The following is a 16,033-nucleotide window of genomic DNA, read 5'->3' on the forward strand; positions in this document are numbered from 1 at the left end:
AATTAATTTCCTGACATTTCGTTCGACGTATACATATATATATATATGTATATATATATATATATATATATATATATACATATATACGTGGATCGTTCGCTTAACGTTGTCGTAAAATAATTTTTCGTAAAATATTTTTTTTTTATATATAAAAGAATTGTATAAGATGAAAGTGGTAAACGTTTCACAGAGATAGATCTCTCTGCAAATAATGACGTTATACTAACGGCATTAGTTAACCACAGTCTAAAAAATAGTCTGAAAAAAATGTTATCAATTCAATAACACTAACAGTATCGAAACAAATGTGTCTTATGCTTTTACTGTAATAAAATGCTATTTGTTTAATTAAGGTAAACGTATCAGTGACTGAACGTGTATATCTACAGCTGAGTAAGTACACAAAACAAGCATAAAAACTTATTCTTATAAATGCTTTCTTTCATAATATTATAATTTAATTGTAAATATTTTCGTTAAATATTTTTAATGTTAATGTAATATTAATGTTAAATATTTTTACAATTTTTACAATTTAATGTTAAGGTAATATTAATGTTAAATATTTTTACATTTAAATTTTGATATTATAATAAAAAAAGCATTTGAGATTAATAAATTTTGTACACGCGTTCAGATATACAGATACATATATATTCAGTCACTGGTACGTTTACTTTAATACTGTTACTGAATTAATAAGATTATTTTCAAAACTGGATTGCTGTTAATACATCACTTTTTTTCATGTAGAATCCCTAATGCCTTAATAATCCTGTACGCATATGAAGTAAATGCACTAACCTGTATGCATTTTCTATGTATGCCTCAATTGCGACAAGCGCCATAATTCGCGTGTACAAGGATATTAAAATGACCATGTATACCGCGTTGCGATATATCGCGTTTTGTTTTCCCGTGACAAGGCGCACAGGCACGTGTGCAATCGCCATGAAGAATTCCGCAGCAAAGAATCGCTCACGGTATGTTTACATACATACGTATACGAAGCGGCCGGGCAGCGTGGACGCGATCGCGTTGCACCATTCACCGTTTCGCGAGAGCGGCGAACATCGATGACGAAACGGGCTGCCGGAGCAGTCGGCCGGGCCCTTCATGTATGCAGGTATACGACGGGAAATGGCAATAATACCGAACCGGCCTGTGTTTTTCAAACGTACACTTGGTGACTTTATTTTCCGAATTCTGGTATTTTTTTTATTAGCTTCTTCGCAGCCGCTAAAATAAAATGAGTAATTAATGCGCATATACATTTTTGAGAAATAAAAAGGAGAATATAAAGTTTTATTTACAATTTACGATTACAGTTCGTGATCCGCGTGTGAAGTGGAGCACAGTCCAAGCTAATCGCGATATCATGACTTCTACATGCCGAACCACTACTTGCCGGCACGCGAATACGTGTACTTTTCGCGTCGCACGTGCGGCGATTGTTTGAATTAAATTCGATAGGCCACGAAGCGCCATCTCTTAGAGTCTCAAATGATCTATTATATTAATATTGTAAAAACTGTAGGTAAGGTCTGTCTTGTATGTATTTAGTATTCCGCCGCCTTCTGTCACATTCCATTACGGTCTGCTGGTGAATCTGGATTCATTTCGCAGAGGTGAGTGTATACTTAATTGAAAATTAATTTAGTGAATTTAAATCTGATGTTTATCCGAACTATTTTTGAAATTTTATCCAAATTATATAATCGGATATAATAATTATATTTTGATAGCTCTCCTGAATTTTTAATAAATATTATATTATAAAGATTTAAAAATCCCTAAAATTAACCCCCCTCATTTATTATATTATTCTTTATCATATTTTCTCAGAGTTTTAATTTTCAATATTTTCATTCATAACAATTAATTGATTAGGGAGGACTTACAAAAAAAAGATCAAAATTAATTTTAATAAGCACGCGCGTTTTAGAAATGTATACAATTTAAATTAAATATATTAAAAGCACATAAATAATTTATCATATGAACATTCATGCTTGTGTGATTTTATATAATATATTGATTAACTTTGATATGATTTGTTACTTATACAATTTTCTATAAACTATTATTGTTAATTAAATTATTGTTTATTTTATTTACATATTCTACATTGAATTTTCGTGATTATAAGCTTTATAGTTTTGACTTTTTTCGGCACATTATATTTTTTTCACTTTGTTTCATATTTATAACGTTTCAATATTTTGTTCAGCAAACAATAGTCAATATTTATCTGAAGTTTCAAGATATGCAGTTCTAACGTAATTGGCTTATGACATCTATAAATATAATATAAAATCTATGTCATATTTAATGGGTACTTATGGTCATATTTAATGGGTATACTTCGATTGACATATATTTACGTCTGATGTGAATTTCTGCAGATTTCTTTACTTGTTTACTTATTTAACAATTTTATTTATCGGTTAAGAATATTTTCAATATTATTAAATATTTAATGAAAACAATATAATTTATATTGATATTAAAAAAAAACAATAAAGTATTAAAAAATAATACACTAAATTTAAAAAGAGAATTATGATCATTGTTCTATTTTTTTTGCTTATATACAAGATTTGCCATTTTAACTTACAATTAGAAAATATTTTGAAAGCAATGCGTTTACGAAAAATTTTTCGATTTTATTGGGTCTCTCATCAGAGTTGAATACCGAAAATCGGCAATCAAAGGATTAATAATTATACATTTTAGTAGTTAATTACGTTGATTGGAAAAATATATATGTATATTTTATAAATTCTATATCTATATTCTATAGCAATAATCATAAAATAATTAACTTCAATTACATATATATTATAAAAAAGAAATAATTACTGCCACGGCATCAATCCAAGTAAAATATGCAATGTCACAGTGACGTCAAGCAAAATTCAATGAACTTTTTTTTCTAATCTCAGTCAAGATATATATGTGACATCATGACCTTCATATAATATATGTTACATCGAGTGTTACTCGGAAATTGATACATTGAATGACGCGGCGAGAAAACGGCGACGAGCTGCGTTCCGCGATGTTTACTATCGGCACTGAATATCTACAGCATACGCCACACCTATGACACATCGCCACGCGCGCTATAGATTCTTCAGCACTGCGACAGTAGTGAATATCGGAACGTAGCCAATTTGGAAACGTAGGAATTTGGAAAAAATAAAATCTATTTCAATACACGTGTATCTTCATTATAAGTGCAGGAAGTGTAGACAGCAACCTCTCTGCCCGCTCAGCCCGCACTAAAATATAAAGATAACGCTGGATAACGCATGACACTGTATTGATACTGCGAACGTGGATTCCAAAGTGCGCCTGCTCTTATTGCTTCTCCTGACGAGCGTTCCGCCGAGTGAGCCGCGAGCCGCGCGAGGAAGTTATGACGACCTTGACGAATCTACCGCCGATAGCGAGGCTCTCCAGCAGGGTGATCCGGATCCTGGGATGCAATCCCGGCCCGATGACACTGCAGGGCACCAACACCTACCTCGTGGGCACTGGACGCAGGTGACAAACGTCATTCGTGTTCTTGCCTCTGTGAGGTGTTCGACGACACACTGCCGAAAGTTATTTTATTTTGACAGCAAAGAGAGAGAAAGTTGAACATTTTTGCAATTGACGTCAATAAAACGTCATTTTCTTCAATCAATAAAGATGAACGGTATCGCAATTGCGCGATTTTAGGTTAAAAACATACCAATCGTACTAAATGTATCGAGTAAATAAATTTGAAATTTACGTGAGACTTCGAAAAAATGACGTTTAAATATTTACGTGAGGAAGAATTAATTGTAATTGCCGCTGTCGTGTTCGAAGATCAAAGGGGAATAGAAATCACAGGAGGGTGCAAGACTTTTTTTTTTAAGGTTAGGTTTCACGCTCTGAATTGTAAACACGTGCTTGCGCCAATAGGTAGCGCAATTTTCAAATTATTAAGGGTAAAATAACATTTTGTTTATTCGGACGAAAAAAGACAAAAGCGTTTGTCTCAATTATACTGCTCAAGAAAAAATGACTTTTTCGAACACAAAATTGAGAATAATTGTTTGTCATTTTTTTGGGAGGACTTGAATTAATATCATACGATCAGTCAAATTGTATAACATGTATTAATTTATTCTATTGCCTCATTACCTGGGAATCAATTATTTTATTTATTCTTGTGCATTTTGTTTTATTTTTATTAATAAAGTTGAAAATATTAGAGAAAATATTTAGAAGATAATACATAATTTCTAATTATATTATAATTATTACTATGTTATTAATAATTAACAATAAGTCTGAAGCATTTCTGAAAAGAGTTATAATTATACATAATTTCTAATTATATTATTGCTGTGTTATAATAATTAAGTTATCTGAAATATTTCTGAAAAGCTGTATATAAATATATATATATATATAACAAAAATGAGAAAATAAGTAAACTAGTGACATTAAAATAAATTATAAAATACACTTTCGTAGCAACTAATGACGTTATGTGTATATTTTTCAGAATAATCGCTCTAAGCTATTAAAGATCTTTTTCCTGCATCTCTTTCTTAATATTATTTATTAATCAATTAAAAATCACGTAGCAGAGCGATAAATGAAATACATATTTATAAATAAATTTAGAAAAATTAAATGTAGAGGTGGCAAATGTGAAAAAAATGCGCTGTCTCCCAAATTAATTTTTTTTTTAACGAACAATTTCGTTTTGCAGACGTGTGCTGGTTGACTCAACAGAAGCGAAAACCGCCGACGCCTACGTGAAACTTCTGGACAGCGTGTTGAGCGAGGAGAACGCGACCATCGAGCATCTGGTCGTCACCCATTGGCATCACGATCACATCGGCGGCGTGGAGTCCGTGCGGAACTTGGTGAAGAGGCTGTCCCCCACGGGCAAGCAGCTGACCGTGTGGAAATTACCGCGGTCGCTGAACGACACGAACAGATCGGACGACGAGAAAACCGTCCAGTGGCAACCCCTGAGGAACAATCAGATGGTGGAGGTCGAAGGGGCGAGGCTCCAGATCATGTACACGCCGGGACACACCAGCGATCATGCCTGCCTGCTGCTGCAGGACGAGAATATCCTGTTCAGCGGCGACTGCATCCTCGGCGAGGGCACGTCGGTCTTCGAGGACCTACACGATTACATGGTGTCGCTGAACGAGATCCTGGAGCTGCGGCCCAAGACGATTTATCCGGGCCACGGACCGGTTCTGGAGGATCCTATACCGCGTATACAGTATTACATCAAGCACAGGCAGCAGAGGGAGGAGGATATTCTGCGAATGCTGCAGGAGCAGGGAAACGACAAGTCGATGACGGAGATGGATATCGTCAGGCTGATATACAAGGTATAAAATATTCACCATTCTCTTCGAGATGTTGTTTTAAACACTTTGAAATAATCCAAGGTACAACAAAGTTTTACTTATGCAAGTGATTAATTTGTTTTTCCAAAAAGAATTGAAATTAAAAATATTTGCGCAGGAAACCCCTGAGAAATTGTTGTTGGTCGCGGCATTTACTGTGGGACATCATCTTCGCAAGCTACAGAAAGAGGGGAAGGTCTTGCAAGAAGAAGACGGTGGCTGGTGGAGAATTAAGGGGAAAATATAAATAGAATAATTGAAATTAGATAAAATTGAGTATTTGAGGGTCGGCAGGAGCGACAGGCCAATTCCATTTACACCTCATTTGCATATAGATACGTATCTATATTTTGTCTCGTAAAATAGAAATATTTTGCCACGAGTCTTTTCCATGTTTTGAGCTGAAGTTGCAAAACCTGCTATACAGCCGGATTTTGCAATTTATTGCTTAAAATATCATAAATAAAATTATCCGCATTTCACTACAGTGCAGATATTAAAATAAAATTTTATTTTGCTTATTGTTTCCAAAAAAATCACTTTAAATAAGATGCAGGCAATTCTTGTGGATATCATTATTATATTGCAATTATATCGATATTTTAGTTATAACTTGGAACAAGAGAAATTCGTTTCCAACAACGATCTCCGTTGTGACTTCTGCCGATCCTTAAAAGTGCCGAAATAATTTCGGCCAAAAACTCATGAAATACCAATTCTAGAAAAAAAACTTTAATCATGTTTTTTGTATATAAGCATATTTAATGTATATAAGTATATTTTAAATTTATTATATCAATAAAATTTATTTTATAATACAAATTTAATTACGATTATATTATATGTATATGTCTTAATTAATTTTGCATTATAAATAAATATATATATATGTGTATACAAATCTGAAATTAATAAAAGAAATTAATTATAATAAATATTAATTAACCAAAAGAATTCTGAATTAATCCAATGATCGAATTGGTAATTTAAAGACGCCCGCTCTGGAAAAGTCAAGAGGTCTCATCTTCAATGGGCTCCTAGCTAAGGTAAAAAATATTTTTCGCTGCAAATCCGACATTAATTTGATGCGGTATAGTTTAAATGACTGAATAATGATTTGAAATTTATATAAAAATATTGTTAGGATCAAGATCCACTCTCGGCTGTGGAAGATGCTCTTAAATTTATTTGTATTATATTCACTTACGCGGTCTAATTCAAATTAATATTGTTATTGTAAGTCTGAATTAAGTTTTTACTGACATTGAAGGAAACCTCAGAGCGAGACATAGAACGCGCGTGAGAATATCATTGTGAAACATTTATTCAACTTACAGGAGTAAATAATGATACATTGTTACGAATTTCTGTCGAAGTTAGGCTGGTAGCTGTTATCAGTGACGTGCGTACAACGAGAAGAGCACACGTTTACGACAATTTTTCACGAGGTACATATCGCAAGTGATACACAAGTTATCTTCCCTGTTGAGGCGAACCATTAGTCATCGCGTGCAGCTACGGACACATTACAACGGTCAATATAAAATATATATATGTATGTATGTTGTATATATATATATGTGTGTATATATACTTGGCTACAAAGACATGTTGCTGTCGCGACAATAAATGTTTCTTTATATTTTTCATTATAAAATCTCTCTCTTTCTCTTTCTCGCTCTCTCGCTCTCTGTCTACTAGCTATATAATCTTGGCGAATATTAGCACCGCTCGTCTTGAACATGTGGGGAACTACCCCGAAAAATTCGATGTCGCGATATACGTACATGGAATATCGCTAAAGTGCGAAACATTGAAATAAACATGATGATTCAAGAAGTCGATGATTCAATAATTTTTTTTTTAACACCTAGGAATACCGGAGATCAGAAATCTCATTACTTAAAATTCAAGAGAATAGTTCAGTATTCCTAGGATTTTCCTCTATTAGGGGAATCTTGAGGGGTGGAAACTAATGTGTTAAAAGTTAAAAACATGAGAAGTTTGTACGACTTTGAAAATTCAACAATTCCAGAATTTAGAAAATTTTAGATATTATTCTTAATCTGATGATTTTGAAGATCATCGATGATCTCAAGAATCCAGGCACGATCATATAATATATTCCTCCAAAAACGTAAACTCGACGTTTACTGCGCGATGTTCCTTTAACCAATTCGATCGATACGTAATCGTATCGTATCGTTCTGACTCCCGAAAAAGTTCATGCGGAATCAGAATGAGCGAAGAGTTACATGCCCTGAGGATTTTTATCTGAGTAAATTTGAAAGGAATACAGAAAAGAAAATATATTAATTGTTAAAGAGCTTCGCAACGCACTTCAGTTATATCCGATATATATATATATATATAATAATTATATTGGACATGTATCCTTAATAAGCTCACTTTGTTACTTAACTCGCTCTCTACTCTCTCTTTGGATAAACGTAAAAAATATATATATATTTTATATATATATATTTATATATATATATATATTTACTATTTTTCAACATACAACATAATCTCTCACTCTCTCTCTTTCATTTCCTGTCATTTTTCTATTCCTCTATGAAATAATGATAACATTTAATGCATTCACATAACTCCATTATCATTATCGATGTACTAGATAACAAAAAAGAGAAGAAAAACAAAATAACTTCGATTATCGAACAATATACATAATTCTAAACATACGAAATATATACTTGAGACATGTGGAGACCACAGCGACGAGATGATCCATTCTTTCGCAATGAAATCAAGTCAATAATAATCACAACGGCGTAATCGGTAATGTAAGTTCACATAATTACGCGTATGTGTTCGCACCCATTCTGGCCATCTATTTTTCTTTTATCTTCGCAAAAAACGAGAAGTAAAGACTCCAAGATTCGAGGAATGAAACTGGAAACTTGGCCTCTTATTTCACTATCTCTGAATTAACTTCTCAATTTCTTTCGTGTCAATATTAAATTATTAATTACCTCTAAAAATCCCACGATATTGGATCCCAATATTGTGCGTGGGCGTCAGTTTTTGAAACGCAACGCAAGTTTTGACGATTAATTAATTATCCGGACAACATATTTTTCTGCGTTTGCATTATTCACTCGGTGAATCCTGCAAGTAAAAAGAATTCGTAACCAAGATAAAGCATGCAAAAACCAAGATAATATGCGACGCATATCTAGAATGCATATACATCCTGTTGGAGATAAATAAACGAATCGCCAAGAAATTTGACAATTCATAGAAAAGATAAAACGTATAGAAAGAAAGGAAAGATGTGTGAAAGAGAAGAACATCTGAATTTGTCGCGCTTTCTCGTGCGCCCGTCTTATACTTAAATGTTAATAGTACTATGACGATCTGCTGCTGTGGACGGCGTTTCTCTCTTCGCCGTGAATCACAGAACGATCAGGAAGTATCTCTGAAAACTTTGGGTCATTACGAAACGTGTTATTATAATGCTTTCGATAAAAATAGCCAAATATCTCACAAATGTCTTATTGTATAGGTACCGAATAAAATTGACCGGATAAAATTAAAAATAAAACTAACCCTTTCGGCACGAAGAATATCGAATCCGAGTAGATTATATGATCCGAGTAGAATATCGAATCCGAGGAGAGTATATGAAAACAGTTCTTACGTTTCTTTAAAAACGCACGAAATCCACAAGTGCGTATGTATTACAGTAGCTATATGTACTATTAAAACGTGCTTCTAAATGCTCGTCTAGCAGGAACGCTTTTCAATTGGACTCTGCCGTACCGAAAGGATTGAAAAGTCCAACAATCGGAGATTGGAAACTTCTATAAAAATTCGTAATTACGAAAAACTCTGAAGCTAGAGAACTTGTGTTGTGCTGAGACCCAAAGTTGACATAGTGCACTTCTACTTTCCCTTCTACAAAAAAAGTGTGACTTCGCATCACAAACGTGACACAGAACTGTTAGCGTCGGGGATAAGGTGGTCGACCCTGCAACCCGACGAGTCGAGATTAATCCTGCACAGTAATAAATCCAGGCAACGCAAAGGTCCAACAAAAAAAAAAAACATATATATTCTACAAGACGTTTTCATTGTCCAAAACGTTCTTGAAATCATGTATCCCACATTTAGCTAGTTAACGGCCTTAGGTCTAAGCTCCATGTAACGTTTTAAACACTCTTCAATGTGAGGCAAGTGAGATTTGAAACTAGCCAGCTATATTTTTAGCACCAAATGCAGGAGACAGAAGGCAGATTCCTTTATAAACTTTTTTCATTCGGAAAAATAAATTTCGTCGGAGAAAATGTCATTCTCTCCGCCTCTGCTGAGAAAACGCGATTGTACTACAAGAGGAATCCGCTTTGCGGAAGCTGCTCGAAACAGTTGGGATTGATGTAGCTCAGAAGATCGTGTTCCGACATGGAGGTGAGCTCCTGGGGCAACATTCCGTCCTCGGTCTTCCTGTTGGACGCGGCACTCGCGGCGGGATTGGGAATCGGAGCGTTCACAGTCTGGCGATTTGGAGTGACCGGGAGTGCGACCGGTACCGGCGGCGATTTGTTGGCGATGATGTTGTTTTGCGCCTGCTCGATGATGTTGTTTTGCGCCGAGGGGGACTTGGGCAGGATCCCCTCCATCGCGTTGTTCATCAACTGTGCGCTTTGGGTCGCCACGCTGTTCAGAATTTTCTTCGTGGCGATGATTGCGTGAGCGGTGGTCGTCGAGATCGGCCGATTGTTGATAATGTCCTTCGTGGCGTTGGTGATGACATTGTTGATAGCTTGCTCCGCCGCGTTGGTCAAACGCTGTTGAGAGGGTTCCTGGGCGGCCCCGCTAGCCAGAGCGGAGCTGGCTTCGGCCACAAGATTCGCGGGCTGGCTCAGCATGGAGCCGATGTCTTGCTGGACAGCCTGCTGCATGGCCTGGGCCGCTTGAGCCTGTTGGATAGCCTGCTGTACTGCTTGAACCTGAAACATTTTTTTCGTGCACTTGACATTAATTATTGTACTCAATTTGGAATACACATATATAATTTTTAATGACTAACAAACAATGATAGAGAGAGAAGCAATAAATCTTTTAAAAGAGTGTAGAATTATTAAAATTTTGTCTGTTAATTTTAGATTTTTCAAGAAAAACATGTATATTTAAAAGTTTGCATATGCTTCTATATATTTCTATATACATATAATAAATTAAATAGTAAATGTATATAAAATTATCACTAACCTGCTGCACCACTTCCTGCGTTGCTTGATGCACTGCTTGTTGCACCTCTTCTTCAGCCTCCTGCACCATTTGGGGGGCTGCTTGAACTTGCTGCACAGCCTGCACCTTTTGCACCGCTTGCTGCACTACTTGAGCATGCTGCACCACTTGCTGAACTACCTGTTGCTGGGCCTGATGCACTACCTGGACCGCCTGTTGGTGCGCTTGCGCAACGACTTGCTCGACTTGCTGCTGCGCTTGCGCTACTACCTGTTCCACCTGTTGTACCTGTTGCTGCATCACGGCTACCTCTTGTTGTGTGAGTGCTTGCATCTGTTGCTGCATCGCACGCTCCGCCGCGACTGCCGGATTCACATTGCCAGCAACCTGAAAAGAAAAAAACAGGAAGAACACCATTATATTTATTTGCATTAAAGAATTTTAGCCTGAAAATTTTTGTTCTAAATGTAGTACATATTTATAATTTACATTTTTTTTATTTTGTTTTAAGATTCAAAATTTGGTTCTAAAAAATGTTTTTCCTAAGTTTAATTTCTAAGTTCCAAATTTATACTACTAACTTTCTCGGTCCATTTATGTTTTTTTTGTTTTCGGTTAAGAAATACCGTAGTGTTTGACGTGGCGGCTGCTGCGCTGACTTGCGCCTCCGGCAACGGCGGTAATAGCGCCGCGTTAATACTAGTTAGCAAATTATCTCCCGTTTGTTCGATCGTCGCCGTAGGCGCTACCGTTGTCGCAATCTCTGCCATTGGCTGCACCGTCTGCGACGGGATCAGCGCTTCCAGCAGCATTGTCTTCACCGGAATCGGTGGACTAGTTCTAGTCTGCTGACCGCTACCAATCGGCTCGTGTTCCGCTGCCACGTGGCTCAACATTGCAGTCGGATTAGGATTCACCGAGTGCAACGGAGAGACCAGTTGTTCAGCTGCGGAGTTCACTAAAGCGTCCAATGACTTTACTGAAGTTTGTGCTGAAAAGAATACCGTCACAATGTCTCACTGTTTTCTACATCATACAAGAAATGTATTCCTCTTATATTATCTAATTTGTAACTTGTAGTTTTCAATAGAGAAATTAGGAACATTAAATTCATTATAAATAAAATAAAAAGAGATTACGTTCCTAAATTGTGATTTTACTACGTAAAGTAATAGACCTTTTTCTGTGCAATATTGTACCTGCATTGGTTAGTATTCCCGGGGCCGCCGACTGTTGGTTGCTTCCCGAAATAATGGAAGCCCGCTGCTGTTGCATAGCGAACTCGTTTTCTGGATTATTAGATTCTTCGGTGGTGCCGACCGAGGTCTCTATGTGATTCAGGTACTTTTCCACCACGTGACTGCTCGGCGCTGACAACGGCTGCGTCCCGGAAGCACCGGTGAAACTCGATAGCGTACCGAAGTCGGGATGATGGTGGTGTTTCATGCGAAGATCCACTACGCCGGCACCTTGAAGGGCAGCTCCATTGGAGCCATTGTCCGTTGGCGGGACACTGTTCGTGTCCTTAAGGCGATGAGGACTAAGAACTTGGACCTGAGTTGATTCATGCATGCCTACAATCGACAGTTAAGAAATGTCTATTTTAAGAACTGAAACTATTTAGAATTTAAAATTAAAAAATGAGAGTAATCAAGACTTTATTGATTGAGTTTACCAAGTGCAAGAATTGATAAAATAACTGATAAAACTTATTTAAAATAGCAAATATAAAATAGATTCCAGAAACCTATTTAAAATAAAATATCGCAGGGACCAATAAAAAACTGATACGACTTATTTAAAATGAAAAATATAAAGTAGATTCCAAAAATCTATTTAAAATATTAAATAAGAAATAGATTAGAAGCTATTTAAAATAATAAATATTAAAAAACAAATATAAAATAGATTCCAGAAATCTATTTAAAATAAAATATCGTAGGGGCCAATAAAAAACTGATATGACTTATTTGAAATAAAAAATAGATTCCAGAAACTTATTTAAAATAAAACTCTTTTACTTTTTTTTAAATTTAAAATACGTATTTTAAATAATGTTATTTTAAATATGACCGACCCCTGATCGTGTGTCATCCAATTCTATTCAAATTCTCAAACGCTTGCTACCCACCTCCAAACGAAGTCGTGCATTGATGTGCATTCACCATCGATAGAGGATGCTGAGTACGTATCAGATCCACCACCCCGAGAAGGCCGCTTACAGTCTCTTGCACAGGGCTGTTATTGGCCGCCGCGACGGTCCGGATAATATCGGCTTGCGAGGGTGCAGCTTCTCTGGAGTTCTCGTTAACCAACTGCTGAAGGGGAGAGGTGACCGACGTCGGCCCGTTCGTTGCCGTCGTCGGCGTCGGAATGCTTTGCATGCTATTTTCACTTAGCATACTATTCTGACTGTTTTCATCCAGCACTTCTGTTTTCAGGTTGTCCGGCAGGATCAGCTGTAGATTGGACGAGGATCGTCGGTTCATTAGAGGATTTGCTACGAGCGGTGGCGGCATCATGATGTCGGGAGGCGAGTTCGAGGACTGTGAGGTCCACATCATCACGGGAGTCACTTGGGATATTCCTGTCGGTGGTGGACTCGGGTCGCTCTTGACAGTCTCCGAAGAGGTACTTTGTTGCGACTGGGCCGGTGCATTCGACAGGAAGTTTGCAGCTCCCGCAGTTGTTTGCGTTAATAGACCTGAACATTAAATACATCATGCTCTCAAAATGTCAATCTATTTGTGAGGAATTTGAGAAACCTAAAGTTTTTCAAATAAATCTTAAAATTTTAGAAACTTAAGAATGCAAGAGTGAAAAAATTCAAAATATCGGAAATTAAAGGTGTGATATTAACATTTAAAATACATAGGTGCTTAAGATTTAAAACACCTAAATATAGTCTCTAACGTAAATTGAAGAAATCTAGTTTAAAAGATGTAATATTAACATTAAAAATATATAGGTGCTTAAGATTTAAAAAGACCTAGATATAGTCTCGAACGTAGATTTAAGAAATCTAGATTTACAGATACGGAAATTTAGGATCCAACAATCGAACTTACTGCCGGGTGCGATACCTGTGGCCAACGGCACCGCGGCGGAGGACGCGGCCAGGCTGGCGTCGCCGTTCGTTAGCGAGGGTGAGATGGACTCGACTTTGCCTATGGACGGCTGCGGGGGGGTGGAAACAGCCGTGTAGAGGAAGGTGTGAGGTTCGCTGGTCTTTCCGGACGACACCGCGAACAATTTGACGCTGACCGTTTCCGTGGGCGCTAGATCCTGCCTGCGGTAGGGCGGTATCACGCACACCAGATGCACCGGGTGCAGATGCTCCTTGTCCGGCAGCACAGTGCACTCCCAGTGCGGCTCCAGGCTGCTCGTCAGATCGTCGCTGTCCAACTGAAAGACTACTCGGGTGTCCTTCAAAAAGTTCTTACCGAGTATGATGAGTTCCAATCCGCCCGTGCACGGGCAGGACGTCAGAGACTTTTTGCAGATCTCCGGAATGCCAGGTGGCTGGGCTGCAAACATACAAAACTTTATGAGAAAATTGAACAAATCATAAATGTTCTTCATCAAGCTTGAGTCATCTCATCTGTTTTATAATGTCTTTATTTTACGAATGTATTATTTTCTTTCCCATCCTCTTAATCAATATCTGTAGCTACTTTCTCAAGCGTCTGAATAAAATATCCATTGTATATGTCAATCAACTCACTGCAGACTATCGGTTGGGAGCAGACTTGCAGCGTCTCTGTGGTCCCGTCGGCGTGTGTGAGAGTCGTGCGGAAGACCATGCGGCACCGCGTGGACTTCTTCTTGCTTCTGCCTTGTAGCAGCCCGGCTTCCTGAGGAAACCTGTGCTCGACGTCGACATTGCGCTCCTTAAGAATGCCAACGCAGTCGCAGGTAACGTCCTTCGCCGGATCCATGTCGATCTCTATTACGATCGTGCCGTCGAGCTTCCGCTCGATGCAGGGTGTGGAGTTCTTGCCGCTAACACGGCAGGCCTGGTAGAACATGTGGGGTGCCACTCGGCCGAGATCAGTGCCGATGAACACCTGCAGATTCGTCGGCTTGTCGTAGCCGATCAGTCGAACGATGGGAAAGCCATTCCCGCTGCGGTCCTTCACCGCGCCTCGCGAGCCCTCCGTTTGATAGCGGGCCCGGTGCTGCTGCTCGGGTTGACAGACGATCTGCAGTTGGGTTTTGCCGTCGGCGGAAACATTGGCTGTGGCGATCAGAAAACAACATTAGACCCGGGATGCTGCGTGGGTTTATCTGGGGGAGTGGGGTAGGTCAGGGAATAATTTACGGAACAGGTGCAGGCGCGAGTAAATAGAGGAGTGCTAGATTGCCGAGATCTTTGGATAGCGGAATGTTTACCGTTGGTCTGTTGAAAGAATGCCAAAGGAAGGCAGATATATTATGTTGGAAGTGATCCAAGAGTAAACTAGACGCATAATAAATTAGTAGAGATTCTCGACTATTTGGAGATCTAGAAGATAGATAAAGTCTACAAAGAAAAAAAAATATATTTTTAATTTAAAATATTCAAACTTCAAAAAAATGCGGCACAAACTTAGGAGAAATCTTTTACGGCAATTTTAAAAGTTTTAAATTTCTAATAATTCTAACATCTTAATTTCGAACACAGAAATTGCGGAAATTTAAAGTTTTTTTTTTAATCTAAAAACTTTAACTTCCAATTCAAAAACTCAAGATAAGTTAGTTTACAATGTTTATATCATCATCAACGAATACGAATCGTTAATCAATTTGACTTTTTAATCGGCAAATAACGCGTACTACATTTTGATCTTTTACATAATTGTCTATGATGAAACACACTGCTCCAACGTCCGTGGATTATAAATACCCGTTTGACCTATATTTGGTATCAAAAAACGAAGTATCGAATTTCGCGTGTGTATTAATGCTGTCTTTTCTTCTTATCGCTTATGAGAGAAAGAAAAAGAGAGCATCAGCTCTCGAACCGTAGCAGATAGCTTATCGGCGGTGAAAGCGACAAAATAAGCAATTTTGCCGGAAATAAATCCGCCAACTGAGTTTGCTTTTGTTGCAAAATATTGAAGACGACTTCTATTATCCAAAGTAATGAATTGTTTATCCCCTCCCTCTGGCAAGGCAAACGCTTATTAGAGGCAACTGAGTTTATGAGATGCAATAAAGTGCACGACATTTTTGTTGATAATACTTCTGTTGATACTAAAACGTATACTCAATATTGACGAACATGTTGCAGGAGAAGATATTTTCGTATGATTGCATCAACCGGCAGCAAGATTTTTGAAAATATTATCGTATGTAACAAGTAAGTACATAATTTGAAAGAGAAACGTATAAAAATTTGGGTTATATTATTCTCGATAAAAGCGAATCCG

The 16,033-nt window shown here is 37.5% G+C and overlaps 3 protein-coding genes across 9 annotated transcripts in view; 1 reads left to right on the forward strand and 2 right to left on the reverse strand.

Annotated features, from left to right (window-relative positions):
- Positions 1-732: 732 nt before the first annotated feature.
- On the reverse strand, positions 733-1,619 carry LOC105458717. Its single transcript, XM_011704234.1, has 3 exons — positions 1,585-1,619; positions 1,314-1,508; positions 733-1,239 (listed from the first exon to the last, which is right to left on the reverse strand). Exons 1-3 carry the CDS (start codon positions 1,617-1,619, stop codon positions 990-992), a joined length of 480 nt encoding a protein of 159 aa, XP_011702536.1. The 3' UTR covers positions 733-989.
- On the forward strand, positions 1,568-6,141 carry LOC105458705 (beta-lactamase-like protein 2). Of its 3 annotated transcripts, none has more exons than XM_011704209.1 (4): positions 1,568-1,628; positions 3,241-3,549; positions 4,754-5,393; positions 5,530-6,141. In XM_011704209.1, exons 2-4 carry the CDS (start codon positions 3,422-3,424, stop codon positions 5,656-5,658), a joined length of 897 nt encoding a protein of 298 aa, XP_011702511.1. In that variant the 5' UTR covers positions 1,568-1,628; positions 3,241-3,421; the 3' UTR covers positions 5,659-6,141. The 3 variants fall into 3 exon arrangements, with proteins under 3 accessions (XP_011702511.1, XP_011702512.1, XP_011702510.1); XM_011704210.1 differs by having other exon boundaries at positions 1,577-1,628; positions 3,246-3,549; XM_011704208.1 differs by lacking the exon at positions 1,568-1,628 and having other exon boundaries at positions 3,104-3,549.
- A 3,344-nt stretch (positions 6,142-9,485) lies between these two features.
- The window catches only part of LOC105458708 (nuclear factor of activated T-cells 5), a 37,707-nt gene continuing 31,159 nt past the window's right edge, over positions 9,486-16,033 (reverse strand). For 4 of the 5 annotated variants that reach the window (XM_011704218.1, XM_011704216.1, XM_011704215.1 and 1 more), the window contains 7 exons: positions 14,347-14,859; positions 13,691-14,149; positions 12,754-13,326; positions 11,822-12,196; positions 11,204-11,613; positions 10,644-11,009; positions 9,486-10,381 (listed from right to left, as the gene is read on the reverse strand). In XM_011704218.1, the coding sequence (XP_011702520.1) occupies positions 9,758-10,381; positions 10,644-11,009; positions 11,204-11,613; positions 11,822-12,196; positions 12,754-13,326; positions 13,691-14,149; positions 14,347-14,859 (3,320 nt within the window). In that variant the 3' untranslated portion in view covers positions 9,486-9,757. The remainder of the gene's footprint in view (positions 10,382-10,643; positions 11,010-11,203; positions 11,614-11,821; positions 12,197-12,753; positions 13,327-13,690; positions 14,150-14,346; positions 14,860-16,033) is intronic. The other variant, XM_011704217.1, reaches the window with a different exon arrangement.

This window comes from Wasmannia auropunctata, unplaced genomic scaffold, assembly GCF_000956235.1.
Source record: "Wasmannia auropunctata unplaced genomic scaffold, wasmannia.A_1.0 LD334385.1, whole genome shotgun sequence".
Lineage (NCBI taxonomy): Eukaryota > Metazoa > Arthropoda > Insecta > Hymenoptera > Formicidae > Wasmannia > Wasmannia auropunctata.

Bases quoted from the DNA above. Each gene is read 5' to 3' on its own strand.
- LOC105458717 (XM_011704234.1), bottom strand. From the start codon at position 1,619: ATGAATCCAGATTCACCAGCAGACCGTAATGGAAT. The intron at 1,509-1,584 runs GTGACAGAAGGC...TTAATATAATAG, and splicing joins CCAGCAGACCGTAATGGAAT to ATCATTTGAGACTCTAAGAG. The intron at 1,240-1,313 runs GTAAATAAAACT...ATTTTATTTTAG, and splicing joins ACGAACTGTAATCGTAAATT to CGGCTGCGAAGAAGCTAATA.
- LOC105458705 (XM_011704209.1), top strand. From the start codon at position 3,422: ATGACGACCTTGACGAATCTACCGCCGATAGCGAGGCTCTCCAGCAGG. The intron at 3,550-4,753 runs GTGACAAACGTC...TTCGTTTTGCAG, and splicing joins CTCGTGGGCACTGGACGCAG to ACGTGTGCTGGTTGACTCAA. The intron at 5,394-5,529 runs GTATAAAATATT...ATATTTGCGCAG, and splicing joins TCGTCAGGCTGATATACAAG to GAAACCCCTGAGAAATTGTT.